This window comes from Hypanus sabinus, chromosome 6, assembly GCF_030144855.1.
Source record: "Hypanus sabinus isolate sHypSab1 chromosome 6, sHypSab1.hap1, whole genome shotgun sequence".
NCBI classification, from domain to species: domain Eukaryota; kingdom Metazoa; phylum Chordata; class Chondrichthyes; order Myliobatiformes; family Dasyatidae; genus Hypanus; species Hypanus sabinus.
The window spans coordinates 11,731,325-11,752,573 of NC_082711.1; the positions used below are offsets into that span (position 1 = coordinate 11,731,325).

At 43.7% G+C, this 21,249-nt stretch overlaps 1 protein-coding gene across 1 annotated transcript in view; it reads right to left on the reverse strand.

Annotated features, from left to right (window-relative positions):
- The window catches only part of plcd1a (phospholipase C, delta 1a), a 111,602-nt gene that overhangs the window by 7,830 nt on the left and 82,523 nt on the right, over nucleotides 1-21,249 (reverse strand). The window contains exons 5-11 of the mRNA XM_059971717.1: nucleotides 19,991-20,219; nucleotides 16,277-16,478; nucleotides 12,513-12,657; nucleotides 3,663-3,815; nucleotides 2,268-2,408; nucleotides 1,536-1,692; nucleotides 742-858 (exon numbers count right to left, since the gene is read on the reverse strand). Of these exons, the coding sequence (XP_059827700.1) occupies nucleotides 742-858; nucleotides 1,536-1,692; nucleotides 2,268-2,408; nucleotides 3,663-3,815; nucleotides 12,513-12,657; nucleotides 16,277-16,478; nucleotides 19,991-20,219 (1,144 nt within the window). The remainder of the gene's footprint in view (nucleotides 1-741; nucleotides 859-1,535; nucleotides 1,693-2,267; nucleotides 2,409-3,662; nucleotides 3,816-12,512; nucleotides 12,658-16,276; nucleotides 16,479-19,990; nucleotides 20,220-21,249) is intronic.

Sequence of the window (21,249 nt, forward strand, 5' to 3'; positions counted from 1 at the left end):
TCCCGCCTTCTTGTAGCTTTCCTTCTACCACAGACCATATTCCCTTCTACTTGTTGTTATGTTTATCCTTTACTGTGCTGGTATCCAACAAAGACAGGAGACTCGTGCACCTGGGCAGCTCCACTTGACCTTGGAAGTCCTGCTCCAGTGGTACAAGTAGTCCTCATGAATTTGGGTCTTCCTTGGATGACCATGATATCTTCTGTGCCTTGTCATGCCCTTCGCTCTCCATGGAGCATCGCAGAACCAACTTTCTGGCTACTGGATCGCACCGTAGATCTCATTCGCCCAGTGAGAGTCTGATGTCTAGTGAGGGCCAAAGGTGTGTGAGCTGCTCCAGAACAGACATGATAAGCCCCTTTACAAAAGGTGCTACCCCTCCTGAGGCACTCCAACTGTTTATTGTGTTGTGTAACTTATGTATAACTGAAGTTAACCTATATTTACATAATTTATGGATGTCCTGTTTTGTAAGGTTATGTATTACTGTTGCAAAAAGTTAATGGTTATGGCATTTATACCCATGACAATAAACCTGAATGTGTTTCAAACATCACCCAATGCGTACAAGTGACATCAAAGGGCCACCACTGGAAAATACTGCGATCTACTTGACCGACAGGTATGAGGGATCCAATGTGAGACAGGCATGTTTGGTGACCAATGGCAGATGGGGAAGGTGTGGGGTCAGGGTATCCAGACTTGCAAAGGAATAGCTGGCGACACAGTTGGTGGGTTTACCTATCTGGCAGCCGGCGTTCCACATGTCGATGGGGGAGTAGTTGGAGGAGTCTGTCCTCAGGCCTGCCGGGTAAATCCTGCTCAGTTGTCGGGCGTTGAGCTGGATGAAGGGGGTGCCTGCAGAAGGAAAGTGGGCTTGTTAGAATGTAAACAAAAGAGCCTCTGCAGATGCTGGAAATCCTGAGAAACACACACGAAATGCTGGAGGAACTCAGCAGGTCAGGCAGCACCTATGAAAGGAAATAAACAGTCCTGATGAAGGGTCTCAGCCTGAATCACTGACTGTTTATTTCCTTTCATAGGTGCTGCCTGACCTGCTGAGTTCCTCCAGCACTTTGTGTGTGTTGCTGAAATGTAAGTGCTCTCAGTCACAATTCCTCAGCCATTCCAGCAGCAAGCTTCTTCACAGCTCAGCCAGCAGCACCCCTCTTCCCAGCCCGAGTTGGGAACACAAGACTATAGGATATGGAAGCAGAATTAGACCATTCGCCCTATTGCATCTGCTCCACCATCCCACCATAGTGAATTTATTATCCCTTCCAGCCTCATTTTCCCACCTTCTCCCTGTAGCCTTTCATGCCCTGACTAATCAAGAACCTATCAACATCAGCTTTAAATATACCCAATGACTTAGCCTCCACAGTTGTCCGGTGCAATGAATTCTACAGATTCACCACCCTCTAGGTAAAGAAATTCTTCCTCATCTCTATACTAAAGGGACATCCTTTTATTCTGATGTGGTCTTTGGTCCTAGTCTCCTCTTTGACTTTGATATACTCCCAGTCGCCACTTACTGGAGTCCTGCACCAGTTTATTGAACTTGTTTTCCACGAAGGATGACATCTCGTAGAAAACCTGGTTGTTCATGGCATCTTCAAACCCGTTGAAGTGGACACTCTTGCAGTAGATGACCAGGTCAGACAGCTCCTTGGACAGTTTGACCTTTGAGGCCTGGAGGGAGGAGGTTGTAGACACACAGGTTACCCTGCCATTGAACAACCTTCAACAACAGGAAGAGTGTGGGCATGCTATGACGGCAACGGAATGTGTGGTGACACTTGTGCCCAGCAGACCCTTGGGTGTGGTTTGGAATTTAATCTGAGTGATGAGGAGGGATGAAGGAGGGAAGGAGTGGAATGAATGAAGGAAGGAGAGTGGGGAAGTAAGAGAGAATGAACAAAGAACTGACCAAGGAAGGGTAAGGTGAGTGAATAAGTGTACGCAGGAGGGAGTGAATATGAGAGGGATGAGGGAAAGTGAGCAAGGGTGGAGTGAGAGACAGAGGGAGGGAATGAATATGGGAGGTATGAGGTAGAATGAGCAAGGGTGGAATGAGTAAGTGAGTGAGGGAAGGAGTGAGAGTGAGTGAGGGTGGGGTGAGTGAGGGAGGGAGGGGAAGAGGAACAAGCCAGAACGTGCAGAGTATTTAGGTGAATGAGTGAGGGAAAGGGACAAGAAGTGAGTGGGTAAGGAATGGAGGAAAGTAATGTAGCGAGAGTGAGTGAAGGAAGGGACAGGGGACTCACTTTCTCTTTAAGTTCCTTCTTTTCTTCCTCTTGCATATCTGCAGCCTCGTCCTCATCTGAGACCTCGTCATTCTCATTTTTCTGTTCATCCTCCAGGCGATTCAGCCTCTTGCCCTTCACCAGGATTTTCCCCATCAGTTGCTGTCATCATCACAAGACCAAGAAGAAACAAATGAGTGAGCATAGAGTCATTCAGCTCTGCAACAGGCCTTTTGGCCCATTCCATCCTTGCTGACCAAAACCCACTGGCTCATGTTTGGCCTGTATCCCTCTAAACCTTCCCTAGCCATGTACCTGTCCAAGTATTATGTGTGTGAGTGTGCGTGCGCGCATGCGTATACACACACACACAAAGAATGGAGCTTGTTGTTGCTTTGCTTACTGAAGCCCCATGGCTGCGACTATGGATTTCAGCTGTAGTATCGATGATATTGATGATTCCCACTGGAGCTTCATTCAAAGAGTTGCTACTTATTGGTGCCATGGTTTGTTTTGTTGTGCCTGTGTTGTTCTGCCGAGCACTATGGGCATGCTGTGCTGACGCCCGCCAGAATGTGTGGAGATACTTGCGGGCTGCCTCAGCACACCCTTGGGTGTGTTGGTTGTTTACACAATGGACACATCTCACTGTATGTTTTACATATTTATTTCACTGTATCCGAATCAGATGTTGTGATCCCTTGACACACTGTTGCTGAATCCACCCTTTCTCCCAACTTGTGAAACGTTTCCTTGTTCCTATAGAATTCCCATCTCATGAGCAATGAGTGGAATTTCCTGCATCCTGCTGCTGCTAGTGGGATAGCAATCTCCAATCTCCATACCCCTCCCTGTCTCTGTAACTCCACCTGGCCTCCACACCTCTCCCCTCCAGTCTCCCTACCCCTCCCAGTCTCTGTAACAATCTCCAGTCTCTATACCCTTCCCTGTCTTTGTGTCAACCTCCAGCCAGCTACACCCCTTTCAGTCTCTGTAACCCCCTCCAGCCACTGCTCCCCTATCCATCCCTGTAACTTCTTCCAGCCTCTGCACTGCCCCCAGCCCCATCTCTGTAAACCCCTTTGGCCTCTACACCCCTCCCTATCTCTGTAACCCTCTCCAGCCTCTGTACTCTTCTGTGACTGTAATGCCCTCCACTCCTCCCTATCTGTAACACCCTCTGCCCTCCACACCTCTCCCTGTCTCTGTAACCTTCCTTAGCCCCTTTACATCTCACACTCTTTATAGGTCTCTCCAGCTTTACAACACAGTTGATCTCTCTCTGTTCCTCCATCATGGCAGATGGGGAGATAGCAATCACCAGAGGGTACACAGAGACTCGTCGTTCAGCGGGGCCCTGTCTGCTCTGCTGCACTGTTGTTTGGATAAAGCCCCAAATGCCCACCTGCTCCTTACCTCAGGCGAAGGGAACTTGGTGGGCACCTTCCCGTCGATGGTCTTGGACAACAACTTGTCCCCCAGGATGGTTTTCATGTGCTGCACCATGACGTTCTGCTGTTCTATACTGCAGTGGTTCTCCAGGGACAGGATGACAGGGTAAGGAGAGTCCTGGAATTAAACGCCACATTATGTCAGTGTGGAGACCAAGCTTCTGTCCGCATTGAGGGGATGGGAATGGGGTGCTCTGCTTCACTGGAGGCAGTGACACCTATTGAATTCACCCACATTCATGGGAACCCAGGCCTCAAGTGTGCCCACAGGTGGGAAGCCAATTGATGGTATTGGATTTGGTATATTACTGTCACACGTACCAAAAGTTTGTCTTGCATACTGTTCATACAGATCAAACTAGGCTAAAACAAGGTACAAAAAACAATGCAGAATACGACAAAGGGTATTGATAGATGCAAACACGAGGAAATCTGCGGATGCTGGAAATTCAAGCAACACACACAAAATGCTGGTGGAACGCAGCAGGCCAGGCAGCATCTACAGGAAGAAGCACTGTTGACGTATCGGGCCGATATACCTTACTACCTTTTCTTTCAGTTAATCCGACGAAGGGTCTCGGCCCGATACGTTGACAGTGCTTCTTCCTATAGATGCTGCCTGACCTGCTGTGTTCCATCAGCATTTTGTGTGTGTTGAAGGGAATTGATAGAGTGGACAGCCAGAGACTTTTTCCCAGAATGGAAATGGCTAATACATTTGGGCATAACCTTAGGGTGATAGGGTCAGAGGTAATTTTTTTTACCTGGTGATGGGTGTGTGGGACACGTTGTTGGGGGTGATGGTAGAGGAAGATGTATTTAAGAAACACTTGGATAGAAACATGAATGAAAGATAAATGGAGGGTTATGTGGGAGGGAAGGGTTAGACTGATCTCAGAGTAGGTTAAAAGGTTGGCCCAACATTGTGGGCTGAAGGGCCTGTACTATGTAGGCAAACAATGAAGTACTAGATCACAACAAAGTAGACTGTGAGGTCAAGAGTCCATCTTATTGCACAAGTGGTCTTTGGGGTTGAAGCTGTCCTTGAGCATGGTGGTATTTGCTTTCAGGCTCTTGTACCTTCTGCTGGATGGGAGAGGGCAAAAAGAGAACATTCGGGGTGAGTAGGTCTTTGATTATGCTGGCTGCTTTATTGATGCAGCAATGGTTAGCTCTGGTCCGGCAAGGTGCACTACCTAGCCGAGTACTACAGAGGCCTGATTTATGACGGCCATTCTGTGCTAAAAGCTCTCTTTGTGACCCTATCTATATTTGAAGCCACTTTCAAGGAATTATGAATCTGTATTCTGAGGTCCCTTTGTTCTACTGCACATCTCAGTGTCCTACCATTCACTGTATAATTTTTACTCTGGTTTTAAAGATTAAAGATGAAAAGATTAGCTTTATTTGTCACATGTACATCGAAACACACAGTGAAATGTGTCGCTTGTATCAATGACCAACACAGTCTGAATATTTGCAGGGGCAGCTCACAGGTGTCACTGTGCTTTCGGCACCAACATAGCATATCCACAACTTACTAATCTATTAACTGGTACATCTTGGGAATGTCTGGAGCATCGGAGGAACCCCACGGGGTCATGGTGAGAACTTACAAACTCCTTACAGACAGCAGCGGGAACTGAACCCTGATCACTGGTGCTGCAATAATGTTAGGCTACCTGCTACACTATTGTTCCCTGTTGCCATCCTAAATGATGTAAGATTTGTTTTGTTTTTGTGCCAGCTGCATTTTACCCAAGGTCGTTGCACAGATTGGGGCAACCACAGGAATTCCATCTGCATTGCATGAAACCAGCTGATTTGTTTAAAACCGTTAGCTTTTAAGCATCGACTTCAAATGACTGGGCAGGAGTTACAGACACAATATTAAAATAAGTTCACAGACAGCTAAGTAAATTATCATCTATCCACCATATCCTGATCAGGACTCTTTTCACTTTGATCATGTTGCTGGAAGTCTGTCTCATTTGATGATTAAAAGCTGGATCACAGGATTTAAATCACTGACAAAGGAAAGGATCTGAATTCTAGAGGTATGATACTTCTAAGCAATATACACTCAGTACCTCCTGTACCTAATAAAACGGACACTGAGGGTATTTTGTGGTTTTCTGCTGCTGTAGCCTATCCTCTTGGTGACATGTTGTGTATTCAGAAATGTTCTTCCACATATCACTATTCTAACGTCTAGTTATTTCGGTTACTGTCGCCTTCCTGTCAGCTTGAACCAGTCTAGTCATTCTCCTCTGATTAACAAGGTGTTTATGCACACAGAAGTTCCGCTCACTGCATGTTTTTCTGTAAGCTCTGCAGGGGTTCCCAACCTGGGGTCTACAGACCCCTTGCTTAATGGCATTGGTCCATAGCATTAAAATGGTTGTGAATGCAGGCTCTACTGACTGTTATATGTGAAAATCCCAGGAGATCAGCAGTTTCTGAGATAATCAAACCATCCTATCTGGCACCAACAATCATTCCACAGTCAAAGTCACTGAGATCACATTTCTTCCCCATTTTGATGGCTGGGCTGAACAACAACTGAACCTCTTGACCATGTCTGCATGCTTTTATGCACCGGGTTGTTGCCATATGATTGGCTGGTGTGCCTAATAAAGTATATTAATGCTCTGCATTTGTTTTCCTGTTTAAGTGTGGAATGTTGGTATGCAAAAAAAACCTTTTTGCTCTACTTTGGTATGTGTGATCATAATAAACCAAGACCAATATTCTTAGGGGCCACTGTTTTAAAATAAGGGTGTGTGTGTGTGTGTGTGTGTGCGTGCGTGCGTGTGTGTGTATGAGACAGAGAGAGAGAGAGAGAGAGATAGATTACAGCAGGAGATAGAAAAGGTGTTTTAGAAAGGCAATGTCATGATAATTGTTGGGGATTTTAACATGAAAGTGGATTGGGAAAACCAGGCCAGTACTGGACCTCAAGATGAGAATTCGTAGCTCGTATTCCTGGGGAGCTCCAGACCCACCACCCATGGCTGCTGCTGAATCCACAGTGTTTCTGTTCTGTTGATGGAAAACAATCACAATTGAAAATAAAGTAGAAATAATCAAGTGATCGGAAAGAGGCAAAACGCCATATGTCATTAGAAAATCGTTAGGCTACAGTCAGTCAATGATCGGAACAATTTTAAAGGATAAAGTGAGAATAATGGAGCACGTGAACGGCCTACCCCAATGAAAACTACAATTATTACTAAGCAACGCAGTGGTTTAATTATTGAAATATATATGTTTCTTAAGTGTTTTATATGCATAGAAAGGTAAGATATATACTATATACTAAGACAAACATTTGACTAACGCTAAACAACACAGGATGTATCTGTTCTGACTTGTGTACAACTGCCTGTACTATAAGTAATCAACTTTAGATTACTTATAGTACCTAATACAATGTAAATACTATGTAAATAGTTGTTATACTATATTGTTTAAGTAATAATGACAAGAAAAAAAGTCTGTACATGCTCAAATGACGAGTGCTGGAGAGAGAACTTCCAGGTTTTCCCGATCCATGGTAGGTTGAATCTGCACATGCGGAACCTGCGGACAAGGAGGGCCGACTGTAAAAGCCAAAGAGAGGGCAGACAAGGAAGCCAGAGCTAGTGGGGAGATAGAGGATTGGAAGGCTTTTAAAAACTTGCAGAAGGAAACTAAGAAGGTCATTAGGAAGGAAAAGATGGATTATGAAAGGAAGCTGGCAACTAGTAACAAAGAAGATACTAAAAGCTATTTTTAAATATTTAAAGGGTAAAAGAGAGTTGAGGGTAGATAATAGGACCAACAGAAAATGACGCTGGAGGTATTGTAATGAGAGACACAGAGACGGCAGAGGAACTGAATACGTATTTTGCATCAGTCTTCACAGTGGAAGACATCTGCAGTATACCGGACATTCAAGAGTGTCAGGGAAGAGAAGCATGTGCAGTGAAAATTATGACTGAGAAGGTGCTCAGGAAGCTTAATGGTCTGAGGGTGAATAAGTCTCCTGGACCTGACGGAATCCACCCTTGGGTTCTGAAGGAAGTAGCTGGAGAGATTGCGGAGGCATTAACAATGATCTTTCATGAATCGATAGATTCTGGATTGTACCGGATGACTGGAAAATTGCAAATGTTACTCCACTATTTAAGAAGGAAGGGAGGCAGCAGAAAATAAACTGTCGACCTGTTAGCCTGACATCAGTGGTTGGGAAGTTGTTGGAATCAATTGTTAGGGATGAGATTACAGACTGCCTGGAGGCACATGATAAGATAGGCCAAAACCAGCATGGTTTCCTGAAAGGAAAATCCTGCCTGACTAACCTACTGCAATTTTTTGAGGAAATTACAAGCAGGGTAGATAAAGGAGATGCAGTGGATGTGGTGTACTTGGATTTTCAGAAGGCCTTTGACAAGGTGCTGCACAGGAGGCTGCTTAGCAAGAAGAGCCCATGGAATTACAGGGAAGTTACTAGCATGGATGGTGTATTGGCTGATCAGCAGAAAACAAAGAGTGGGAATAAAGGGATCCTATTCTAGCGGGCTGCTGGTAACCAGTGGAGTTCCACAGGGGTTGGTGTTGGGACTGCTGCTTTTTACGATGTATTTCAATGATTTGGTCTATGGGATTAATGGATTTGTGGCTAAATTTGCTGCTGATACAAAGATAGGTGAAGGAGCAGATAGTGTTGAGGAAACAGAGAGCCTGCAGACAGACTTGGTGGTGACCAGGTTGAGAAGGTGAATGCAATGTTGGCATTAATTTTTAGAGGTATAGAATATCAGAGCAGAGATATGATGTTGAGGCTCTATAAGGCACAGGTGAAACCACACTCGGAGTATCGTGTGCAGTTTTGGCCTCCTTATTTTAGAAAAGATATACTGACATTGGAGAGGGTTCAGAGAAGATTCACGAGAATGATTCCAGGAATGAAAGAGTTACCATGTGAGGAACGTCTGGCAGATCTCAGGCTGTATTTCCTGGAGTTCAGGAGAATGAAGGGGGAATCTCATAGAAACATTCAGAATGTTAAAAGGCCTGAGCAGATTAGATATGGCTAAGTTATTTCCCATGGTAGGGGATTCTAGGACAAGAGGGCACAACTTCAGAATTGAAGGACGTCCATTTACAACAGAGATGTGGAGAAATTACTTTAGTCAGAGGGTGGCAAATCTGTGGAATTTGTTGCCATGAGCGTCTGTGGAGGCCAAGTCATTGGGTGCATTTAAAACACAGATAGATAGATTCTTGATTAGCCAGGGCATCAAAGGTATGGGGAGAAGGCAGTAGAGTGGGGATGATTGGATGAATTGGATCAGCCAATGATTGAATGGCGGAGCAGAATCAATGGGCTGAATGGCCTACTTCTGCTCCTATACCTTATGGTCTTATGGAAACTAGAGCAGCTGGAGGAAACCCATGCAGTTACAGGGGGATGGACAAACTTTTTACAAAGTGAGGAACTGAACCACGTTAAAACTGTAAAAGCGTTATGCTAACTGCTACGTTACCGCGTCACCCACAGGTGCAGGCAGTTGTAGACTCAGCCAGCTCCATTGTGGAAACAGGCTTCCTCATCAAGGACATCTTCAAGAGGCAATGGCTGAAGAAGTTGGCATCTGTCACTAAGATCCCTCAGCATTCAGGACATGCCCTCTTCACTTTACTACCATCAAGAGCCTGAAGACCCATATTCAATGATTCAGGAACAACTTCTTCCCCTTCACCATCAGATTTCTGAACAGTCCACAAAGCCATGAACAATATTATTCTTTATTTTGCACTATTTGTTTATATTGTAATTTATAAGATTTTTTAATGCCTTTACACTGTACTACTGCTGTAAAACAACAGATTTTCTGACACATAACTTAGCGGTAGCATAGCAGTTAATGTAGCGCTTTAAATAGGTAGTGTTCAACACCCCCCATTGCCTGTAAGTTTGTACGTTCTCCCTATGACCACATGTGTTTCCTCCAGGTGTTTCAGTTTCCTCCCACATTCTAAAGATGTGCAGGGTAGGGTTAATAAGTTGTGGGCATGTTAAGTTGATGCCAGAAGCTTAGCAACAGTTATGAGCTGTCCCCAGCACATCCTCAGACTGTCTTGGTCATTGTCATAAAATAGTGCATTTCATTATATGTTTCCATGTACTGTACATGTGACAAATAAAGTTAATCTGTCATCCTTAATCCTTAATTACTACTATTATTTAGTAGTAATAAGCCTGATTCTGATTTTATCACCTCTGGTTACAGGAGCAAACTGAGGGACTGCAGAACTACTCATGTCGTATTTTTCTTTCATAAGGAATAAATCATGTAATTACAGGTTTGTTAGTTTGATGTTTGTGGTGGGTAAATGACTGGAATCAGTTCTGAGGAACATTATAAACTTTCAGTTACAAAGGCACCGAGTATTTAGGGCCAGACAGTGTGGGTTTGTTAAGGATAATTTGTCTATCTTTAGTAAACACAAGAGATTTTGAGAAGAAAACCTAAAGGTTGCTAAGGGTAGTGCATTTAATGAGGTCAACTTTAGCAAGCTTCATGACAGGCTGGTCAGAAAGGCAGAAGTCCATGTGATCCGAGGGAGAGTGACAAACAGGAGCACAAGTTGGCTCAGTGACAGGATTGATTAATAGGCAGTCTATTACTTTAGGCAATCCCCAGTGCTTTGGTTAGCCTTTTATTATATGTTAATGTTTTAGATAGGGGATATTATGTAGACATTTGCAGAGGATACAAAAATTGGCCATGTGGTTGACACTGACCTTAGAACATTATATATATGACACTATTTACATAGATAGATCACGCAAAAGAGAAATAGTGAAGTAGTGTACAGGGGTTCATTGACCATTTACAAATCTGATGGCAGAGGAGAAAAAGCTGTTCCTGAATCATTGTATGTGTGTCTTTACCTGTACCTCCTCCCTGATGAGAATGTAATGAGAAGAGGATATGTCCTGGATGGTGAGGGTCTTCAGTAAAGGATGGCACCTTCTTTATGGTGGAAGAGCATGTGCTTGTGTTGGAACTGACTGAATCCACACACTGCAGCCTCTTGTGACTGTGCGTAGAACCTCCTTACCAGACAGTGATGTTCTCTAGTCAGAGTGTCATCAGGACTTAATTTAAAGTCACAAGACAATAAATTATCTAGTCAGTTGTCAAGAGGCAACTGAAATTTAATCTAGAGTAGACAGAATGGTGAAGGTGGTGTGTGGCACACTTGTCTTTATTGGCCGTGGCTGAGTTGGGACGTTGTATTACTATTGTACAAAACTTTGGTGAGACCTCACTTGGAGTGCACCTGCAGTTCTGATCACCACGCTGTAGGAAGGATGTGATTAGGAAAGTTGCAGAGAAGATTAAGAAGAAAACTGCCTGGGCTGGAAAGCTCAAGTGATAAGGAGAGAAGCTGGGACTGTCTTCCTTGGAGTTGAAGGAGGCTGAAGGATGATCTTACATAGGTTTATAAGATTATGAGAGGCATTGATGCAGTAGACATTTTTCCCAGAGTGAAGTGTCCAAGGTCAAGAGGGCATTGGTTTAAGATGAGAGGGAAAGATTTAGAGGACCTGAGTGGTGGGAATATGGAATGAGCTCCCACAGGAAGTGCTAGAGATGGGTTCATTTGTTTGTAGGAGATCATAGTCCTTCCATGACCATGATTGTTCCTGGCAAATTTTTCTACAAAGTGGTTTGCCATTGTCTTCTTCTGGGCAGTGTCTTTAACAGAACTTGTAATATACACCAGCTGTTCATACGACCATCCACCTCCTGCTCCCATGGCTTCATATGACCTGATTCGGGGGGTGGGGGGGGGAGAGAGGAGGGGCCAAGCAGGTGCTACACCTTGTCCAAGGGTGGTCTGCAGGCTAGTGGAGAGAAGGAGCACCTTACACCTCCTTTGGTAGGAACGAATCTCCACCCTGCCATCCAAGAGATGGGTACAATTACAATTATTGGGCAAGTACTGCATTAGGAATGCTTGGAGGGATACAAGCTCAATTGCAGGCACATGGGATTAACTTGGATAGGAACTTTGGTCAGCATGGACCTGATTCTGAAGGGCCTGATTCTGTGCTGTACAATGCTATAGCAAAGACTCTCACAAATCTCTACCTATGTACCATGGAGAGTCTTCTAACTGCTTGCAACAGTGTCTGGAAAGGGAGTTGGGGCATTCACAGGATCAGAAAAACCTGCAAGAAGTCATAACAGCCAGCTCCATCATGGGCACTAGCCTCCACAGTATCGAGAACTTCATAAGGAATGGAGACATCATCCATCATTAAAGACTCCCATCACCCAGTCATCCAGAACATGCCCTCTTCTCATTATTACCATTAAGGAGGAGGTACATTCTGGTCTCTCTGCCACCAGAATTTAGAATGGACAATGAATGGATACTCTACCACACCTTTTTGTGCTCTCTTTTTGCACTACTTATTTAATTATATATATTTCTTATCGTAATTTAAGGTTTTTTATTATTATGCATTGCAATGTACTGTTGCTGCAAAACAACAAATTTCATGACACAGACCAGAGATATTAAACTTGATTCAGATTCTAATTAAAATGAAGTGTGAAGTAATGGATTTGGGCAAGGAAATGCACATCTCCTGTCTGGTTGGAAAGAATACAAAATGTGAAAGATGGGTGATGGACTCCTTTTTAATCAGTTTACTCAGTTCCCCAACCCTCCTGTCAGTTCCAAACAAACCTTCCAACTAGCAGATATGCAGTCCACAATGGAAGGTTTGCATGGTGCAACGGCAGCTTACCTTAAAGGCATAATTATTTATCACTTGTATGACGTCCTTGAAGAGGATTTTTGAGGTAAGTGTGTAGCCGTGATAAATGACTGGCTCTCCGTTTGATCCATCCCAACAGTCCAGTTCCACACAGCGGCAGCCTTTACTGAGTGCACTGTTCATGAGATAGATAGAACTTAGAACACTACAGCACAATACAAGCCTTTTGACTAGCCTTCAAACCTACTCCAAGATCAATCCTACCCTTCCCTCTAACATCATCATTGTCATTTGCCATGTTGTATGACGTGGGCAATCATGGCTTACTATTACCATGATTGTTCTTGGCAAATTTTTCTACAGAAGTAGTTGTCATACCTTCTTCTGGGCAGTTTCTTTACAAGATGGGTGACCCCAGCCATTATCAATACTCTTCTGAGATTCAAGCACCAGAAAAATGCTGGAGTACTCAGTAGGCCAGACAACATCTATGGAAGAGAGTAGATAGTCACTGTTTCAGGCCGAGACTGTTTACTCTTTTCCATAGATGCTGCCTGGCCTACTGAGTTCCTCCAGCATTGTGTGTGTTGCTTGGTTTTCCAGTATGTGTAGATTTCCCTGCCTTTGTGTTAACTCTTCTGAGAATGTCTGCTCAGCGTCAGTGGTCACATAACCAGGACATATGATATGTACCAGCAGTTCATACAACCATCCATCACCTGCTCAGAGATGTGTCTTTGGTAGAGAAGTACCTACACCCCACCACCTCTAACACAGCTTTCCATTTTTCTATCATCCATGTGCCTATCTAACAGTGTCTTAAGTATCCCTATTGTATCTATCTCAACCACTACCCCTGACAGGGTGTTCCATACACCCACCATTCTCTGTGTAAAGAACTTAACTATACTTTCCTCCAATCACATTAAAATTATGTTCCCTCGAATTAGCCATTTCTGCCCTGGGGGGAAAAGGTCTCTGGCTGTCAACCCAATCTATGTCTCATCATCTTTACACCTCAATGAAGTAACCTCTTACCCTCCTTCTCTGTAAAGAGAAAAGCCCTAGCTCGCTCACTCTATCCTCTGTAGTCCAGGCAGCATCCTGGTAAATCTCATCTGCTTTCTCTAAAGCTCCCATATCCTTACAATGAGGTGACCAGAACTGAACATAATACTCCAAGTGCAGTCTAACCAGTTTTTTGGATCTGTAATATTACCTCACGGCTGGTAAACTCAATTCCCCTGATTAATGAAGGCCAACACTCCATATCCTTTCTGAGGCCACCCTATCAAAATGCATGGCAACTTTGAGTGATCAATGGACGTGGACCCCCAAATCCCTCTGTTCCTTTGCATTGCTAAGAATCCTGCCATTAACCTTGTATTTTGTCTTCCAATTCCACCTTCCAAAGTGAATCACTTCACCTATTTCCAGAGTTAACTCAATCTGCCATTTCTCAGGCCTATCAATGTCTTGTTGAAACCTATGACAACCCTCCACACTATCCACAACTCCATCCTTCCACTTCCTCATCCGTCATTTATAAAAATCACAGAGAACAGGGGTCCCAGACCACTGAATATGTTCCTTCTGCCTTTTGTTGATCAAGCTAACTCTGAATCCACACAGCCAAGTTTCCCTGGATCCCGTGCCTCTTGATTTTCTGAGCCAACCATGGGGAACCTTATCAAACCTTACTAAACCTCCATAAACACTTTGTAATGCCATGGTTATGGAGTCATATAGTGCAGAAACAGACCCTTTGGCACAAATAGTCCTTACTGACCAAGATTTCCATCTAAGCTTGTCCCATATCCCTCTAAACTAGTGGTTCCCAACCTGGGGTCCAAGGGCCCCTTCCCTAGCGGCATTGATCTATGGCATAAGAAAAGATTGGGAACCCCTGCTCTAAACATTTCCTATCAGTGTGCCCAAATAAGTTCCTTTTACTGGCAGCTCGTTCTACATTTGGACCACTGACTGGGTGAAAATTTTGGCCCTTGGGTTCTTATTAAATCTTTGCCTTCACACATTAAAGCTATACCTTCTAGTTCATGTTTCCCTTGCCCTAGAGAAAAGACTTTGTGATTGACCCTATCTATGCCCCTTTAGATTTTATATACCTCTATAGGATCTCTCTTCATTCTCCCATGTTTCACGGGAAAAAAAATCCCAGCCTGTCCAGCCTTTAACATGGGCTCTTGAGTTCTGGGAACATCCTTGCAAATCTCCTCTACATTCTTTTCATCATTTCTGCAGCACGGTGACCAAAACTTAACATAATCCTCTATGTGTGGGCTCAACAACGTCATGTACAACTGAAACATAATGTCACAACCTTTGTACTCAGCGACTTGATGAAGGCCAGTGTGCCAAATGCCTTCCTGTGATGGCACTTTAGGCTGGGTATCAGCTTCTTCCCCCAGGCTGTGAGACTTCTGAACACTCTGCTACCAGCCAGTACACATTATTTATGACAGTGTCAGTAGCATTATAAGGTTGTATATTTAACTATACATTGTATATGCCCTTTATGTCAATTTGCACATCTACAGAGTATTTTCATTACCTGTTAATATTATTTTATGTGCTATGTCTGATATATGTGGTGTTTTGCTCTTTGGTCCCTGATGAAGGTTGTTTTGTTTAGCTGTATACATGTGTACGGTTGAATGACAATATATTCTACAATACACCCCAGGGCTTTGGCATTCACCGTGAAAGTTCTATCCTAGCTTGACTTCTGAAAATGCAATACCTTGCATTTATCTGAATTGAACTGCATTTGCCATTCCTCAGCCACTTATCATCTTCACTGTCTATGATATCACCGATTTTGGCATGGTTTAAGGGTCACAGAGCAATAATTATGGTCATTGGACACTTGTCTTTCACTATGCTGGGCCCACAATAACCATACACCGTAAAGCTGTAAAATGGTAAGACACAGGAGCATAATTAGAACATTTGGGCCACTGAGCTTGCTCCACCATTCAATCAGTTTTCTTCAACCCTATTCTCCCCGTAACCCCTAATTGCCTTCCTGATCAAGAACCCAACAACCCCTGCTTTAAACATACCCAATGACTTGGCCTCCACAGCCATCTGTGGCAATGAATTCCACAGATTCACTACTCCCTCGCTCAAGGATTTCCCTCTCAGCTTTGTTCTAAAAGGTTGTCCTTGTATTCTGAGGCTGTGCTCTCAGATCCTAGACTCACCCACTACTGGAATCATCCTCTCCATGTTCACTCTATCTAGTAGGATACCAAAATTTACACCTCTCCCCCTTATCTTTCTGAACCCTGAATCCCATCGAGTATAGATCCAGAGACATCAAATGCTCCTCATACATTAGGCCTTTTATTCTTGACATTGTTCTTGCAAACCTCCTCTGGACCAGCACAGTTTTCCTTAGGTATGGGCCCTAAAGTGTAAGGAGTTTATACTTTCTCCCCGTGACCATGTGGGTTTCCTTCCACATCCAAATGCTGTATGGCTTAGTAGTTGTCCTGTAATGAGGCTGGGGTTGCAGCTTGCTGGGCCTGCTCTGCATCTCTGAATAAAATTGCTCACAATATCCTAAATGAGGCCTGACTAACACTTCACATGCCTCAACAGGACATCCTTGCATTTAGATTCCAGTCCTCTTGTACTAATGCTAAGACCCTTTCTGTACCTCCCTGGGGAAATCCCTCTCCGGCTCCCCCCAGCATTAGTCAGAAACTCCTCAGTGAAACCTCTGCTTCCCATCGGATCCCAAACCCCCTTCTGCAAAGGGGCACCAGTACCTGATGTAGGCCTCGGTGCTGCTGGGGCCTTCCAGCTGATCCTTGGACAAGTAGGTGTTATGTGAGGAAGAAATGTAATATTGATTGAGCGGCTTCGTCATGTCTTGGTACACCTTGTTGTGTTCTTGGTTGAAAACGTCCCCCGCCGGTGACATCAGGAAGAATAGAAACCCGTCCTTGGTCATGAATAAATCACTCTTTGCTAACAACAAAATAAACCGCTGTTATTATCATTCATGTCATATCTACACTGCATTTAAGATGATGATTTCTTAAGTTTAGCTTTATTTGTCACAGGTATATTGAAATATAGGAACATTCAGTGAAATGAGTCAACAACCAACACAGCCCAAGAATTGTGCTGGGGTCAGCCCACAAGTGTTGCCACGCTTCCTGCGCCAACACAGCATGCCCACACTTACTAATCCTAACCCGTATGTCTTTGGAACACGGGAGGAAACTGGAGCAACCTGAAGGACACCCACACGGTCATGGGGAGAACATACAAACACCTTACAGACAGTGGGGGGGAATCGATGACCGTTGGTGCACTAACCGCTATGCTACCATGCCTCTTTGTTTATGATAAGGTTTGGAAGAAGGGGTTCCCAACCCTTTAGGACTGACCTGGAGTCTCCAGGATTTAAAGGGATAGAAAAGGGTTGTATATAAGAAGCAGAAGTAAGCCTTTTGCCCCATTAAGTCCACTCTCCCATTCAATCATGGCTGAATTATTATTCTCTCAACCTCATTCTCTTGCCTTTTCCCAGTAACCTCTGAATTTAGAATGTTTTTGTACCTGCGGCCATTCTAATTACCACATCTTGACTTGCAGGCAATTCTGGTTGCCCCATTACAAGACTGTTGTAGCAGCTTTAGAGAGGGTGCAGAAGAGGTTTACCAGTATGCTGCCTGGATTAGAGAACATGAGGTATGAGGAGAGGTTGGACAAACTTGGATGTTTATCAATGAGATCCAGGTGTTCTTGTACATCAGTCAATGAAAGCAAGCATGCAGGTACAGCAGGCAGTGAAGAAAGCTAATGGCATGCTGGCCTTTATAACAAGAGGAATTGAGTATAGGAGTAAAGAGGTCCTTCTGCAGCTGTCCAGGGCCCTGGTGAGACCACACCTGGAGTATTGTGTGCAGTTTTGGTTTCCAAATTTGAGGAAGGACATTCTTGCTATTGAGGGAGTGCAGCGTAGGTTCACAAGGTTAATTCCCGGAATGGCGGGACTGTCATATGATGAAAGATTGGAGCAACTGGGCTTGTATACACTGGAATTTAGAAGGATGAGAGGGGATTTGATTGAAACATATAAGATTATTAAGGGATTGGACATGCTGGAGGCATGATGGGTGAGTCTAAAACTAGAGGCCACAGTTTAAGAATAAGGGGTAGGCCATTTAGAACAGAGATGTGGAAAAACTTTTTCACCCAGAGAGTGGTGGATATGTGGAATGCTCTGCCACTGAAGGCAATGGAGGCCAAGTCTCTGGATGCATTCAAGAGAGAGTTAGATAGAGCTCTTATAGATAGCGGGGTCAAGGGATATGGGGAGAGGGCAGGAACGGGGTACCGATTGTGTATGATCAGCCATGATCACAGTGAATGGCGGTGCTGGCCAGAAGGGACGAATGGCCTACTCCTGCACCTACTGTCTGCTGTCTTTTTGTGGGACAGCGGAGGCTGGTGGGCGGGGAGACCTGATAAAAGTTTGTAAGATTACAAGAGAACGAGGTCAGGTAGATTAAGAATCTTTTATCCAGGAAGAAACGTCAAATATGAGAGGGCATGAATTTAAAGTTCAAAGTTAAAAGTAAATTCATTATCAAAGTACGTATATCACCATATACTATTTTGAGATTCATTTTCTTGTAGGCATTTACAGGAAAATAAAGAAATACAATAAAATTTCTGAACAAAACTAAGAATAAGAAAGACAAACAACCTATATGCAGAAAATATGAATTGTGTTTTAAAAAAAAAATCAAATCACAAAAATAAATAATACTGAGAATGTGAGCTGTAGATTCCTTGAAAATGAGTCTAAGGTGGGAGGGGATAAGTTTAAAGGAGATGCACAAGACAAGTTTTTCACACAGAGAATGGTGGGTGCCTGGGGTAGAGAATGGTGTTGCATGGGGTAATGTGGAGGCAGATACAACAGAACCAGACTCAGGCTTAATATCACCAGCACAGATTGTGAAATTCATTAACTTTGTAGTACCAAGTACAATGCAATATGTGATAAATATAGAAAAACACTGGATTTCAGCAAGTATATATATGTATATTAAATTAAAATAAGTAGTGTAAAAACAGAAATTAAAAAAAAAAATTGAGGTAGTGTACACGGATTCAATGTCCATTTAGGAATCAGATAGCAGAGGGGAAGAAGCTGTTCCTGAATCACTGAGTGTATGCTTTCAGGCTTCTGTACCTCCTACCTGATGTTAAATAATGAGAAGTCCTGGGTGGTAGGTATCCTTAATGATGGATGCCGCTTTTCTGAGGCACTGCTCCTTGAAGACGTGTTGGATACTACGGATGCTAGTACCCACGAAAGAAGAGGTTTTTAGATTGGCACATGAATATGCAGAGAATGGAGGGATATGGACATTATGTAAACAGAAGGGATTAGTTTAGTTAGGTGCTTAGTTTCTAGTTTGGCACAGCATTCTTGAGCAGTGCAGATCTAAAATCAATGGCAACTTTATTAGATATGCCTGTACACCTGCTCTTTAATGCAAATATCTAGTCCGCCTATCATGTGGCACCAACTCAATGCTTAAAAGCATGGAGATGTTTCAGTTGTTCTGATTACCCATCACAATGGGGAAGTAATGTGGTCCAAATGATTGTGGAATAATTGCTGGTGCCAGCGGGGTGGTTCGAGTATCTCAGAATCTACTGACCTCCTGGGATTTTCACACACAATAGTCTGGAATAGAATAGAAGCTGCAGAAGATCGTGAACACAGCCCAGCACATCACACAAACCAATCTTCCATCCTTGGACTCACTTTACACCGCACACTGCCGGAGCAGTGCTGCCAGGATAATCAAGGACACGACCCACTCAGCCAACACACTTTTTGTCCATCTTCCCTCCAGGAGAAGGTTCAGGAGCTTGAAGATTTGTACAGCCAGATTTGGGAATAGCTTCTTTCCAACTGTGATAAGACTGCTGAACGGATCCTGACCCGGATCTGGGCCGTACCTTCCAAATATCCGGACCTGACTTGCACTACCTTACTTTGCCTTTTCTCTTTTCTAATTATGATTTATAATTTAAATTTTTATTATATTTACTTTGATTTGTACTTCAGGGAGTGCGAAGTGCAGAATCAAATAACGCTGTGATGATTGTACGCTCTAGTATCAATTGTTTGGTGACAATAGAGTTTACCAAGAATGGTGCAAAAAACAAAAAGTATCCAGAGAGCAGCAGTTCTGTAGGTGAAAATGCCTTGTTAATGACAGAGGTCACAGTAGAATGGCTAGACTCGTTCAAGCTGACAGGAAGGTGATAGTAACTCAAATAACCACGTGTTACAACAGTGGTGTGCAGAAGAGCATCTCCGAATGCACAACATATCGAACCTTGAAATGATGGGCTCCAGCAGCAGAAGCCCATGAACATACACTCAGTTACCACGCTATTAGGTAGAGGAGGTATCTAAAACATCCCCACTCTAAGGTGTAACTTACCCGTTTCATTCACTTCAAAAGTCTTGATGATCTTTGCTGCATACTCCTGGGTCACATTCTCTCTTTGCTCCTTCCTCAGGAACTCTGTCAGCTTCTCCACACTCATTAGCTTCTCCTTGTTAGTGTAGGCCTCAAAGATGGTGGTAATCTCCTCACGTTCAGTCAGGAGTTTGTAAAACTCTTCGATCTCCTTGCCATGGATTGTTCCGTCATTCGATTTGTCACATTTCTAAGGGATGGGAGGAGAGGTCAAAGATAGTTACAAGGAAGGAACATAAGAAATTGTACAGCTAGTGAATTTGTGCTGGTTTTATTTAATAGCAAACAATTCACTACAGGTTTGACCCCTGATAAAGGATGTGCTGACATTGAAGAGAGTTCAGAGGAAGTTCATGAGAATGATGTCAAGAATGAAAGGGTTAATGCCTGAGGAGCATTTGATGGCTCTGGACCTGCACTCGCTGGAGTTTAGAAAAAGTTCAAGTTTAATTGTCATTTAACCACACATGACTATAACTACAGTGTTTTTCTGGGGCCAAATTGCAAAACACAGCACCAACAGCACACAGCACGTAATACGCATAGTTACGAAAGGAAAAAAAGCAGAAAAGAATGGGGGGGGGGCAATCTTATTGAAACATATCAAATATAGAAAGGCTGAGATAGAGTGGGTGTGGAGAGGATGTTTCCCATAATGAGGGAGTCTAGGACCAGAGGGCACAAACTCAGAAGACAAGGACGACCATTTATTGCCACAGATGGCTGTGGTGGCTAAGACATTGGGTACATTTAAAGTAGGGGTTGATAGGCTCTTGATTAGACAGGGTGTCAAAGGTTATGGGGATAGCGCAGGAGAATGGTGTTGAGAGGGATAATAAATCAGACATGATGGAATAGTGGAGCACACTTGATGGGTTGAATGCTCTAATTCTGCTCTAAATGTTATATAGACTTATGATCAGTGGAGCAACACACACAAAGTGCTGGAAGAATGCAGGAGGCCAGGCAGCATCTACTGTCGGCATATCGGGCTGAGACCCTTTACCAGGACTGGAAAAGAAGGGGACAGACTCTAGAATAGGAAGATGGGGGGAGGGGGAGTACATAGAAAACCTACAGCGCAATACAGGCCCTTCGGCCCACAAAGCTGTGCCGAACATGTCCCTACCCTAGAACTACCTAGGCTTTACCCATAGTCCTCTATTTTTCTAAGCTCCATATATCCATCCAGGAGTCTTTTAAAAGACCCTATCGTTTCT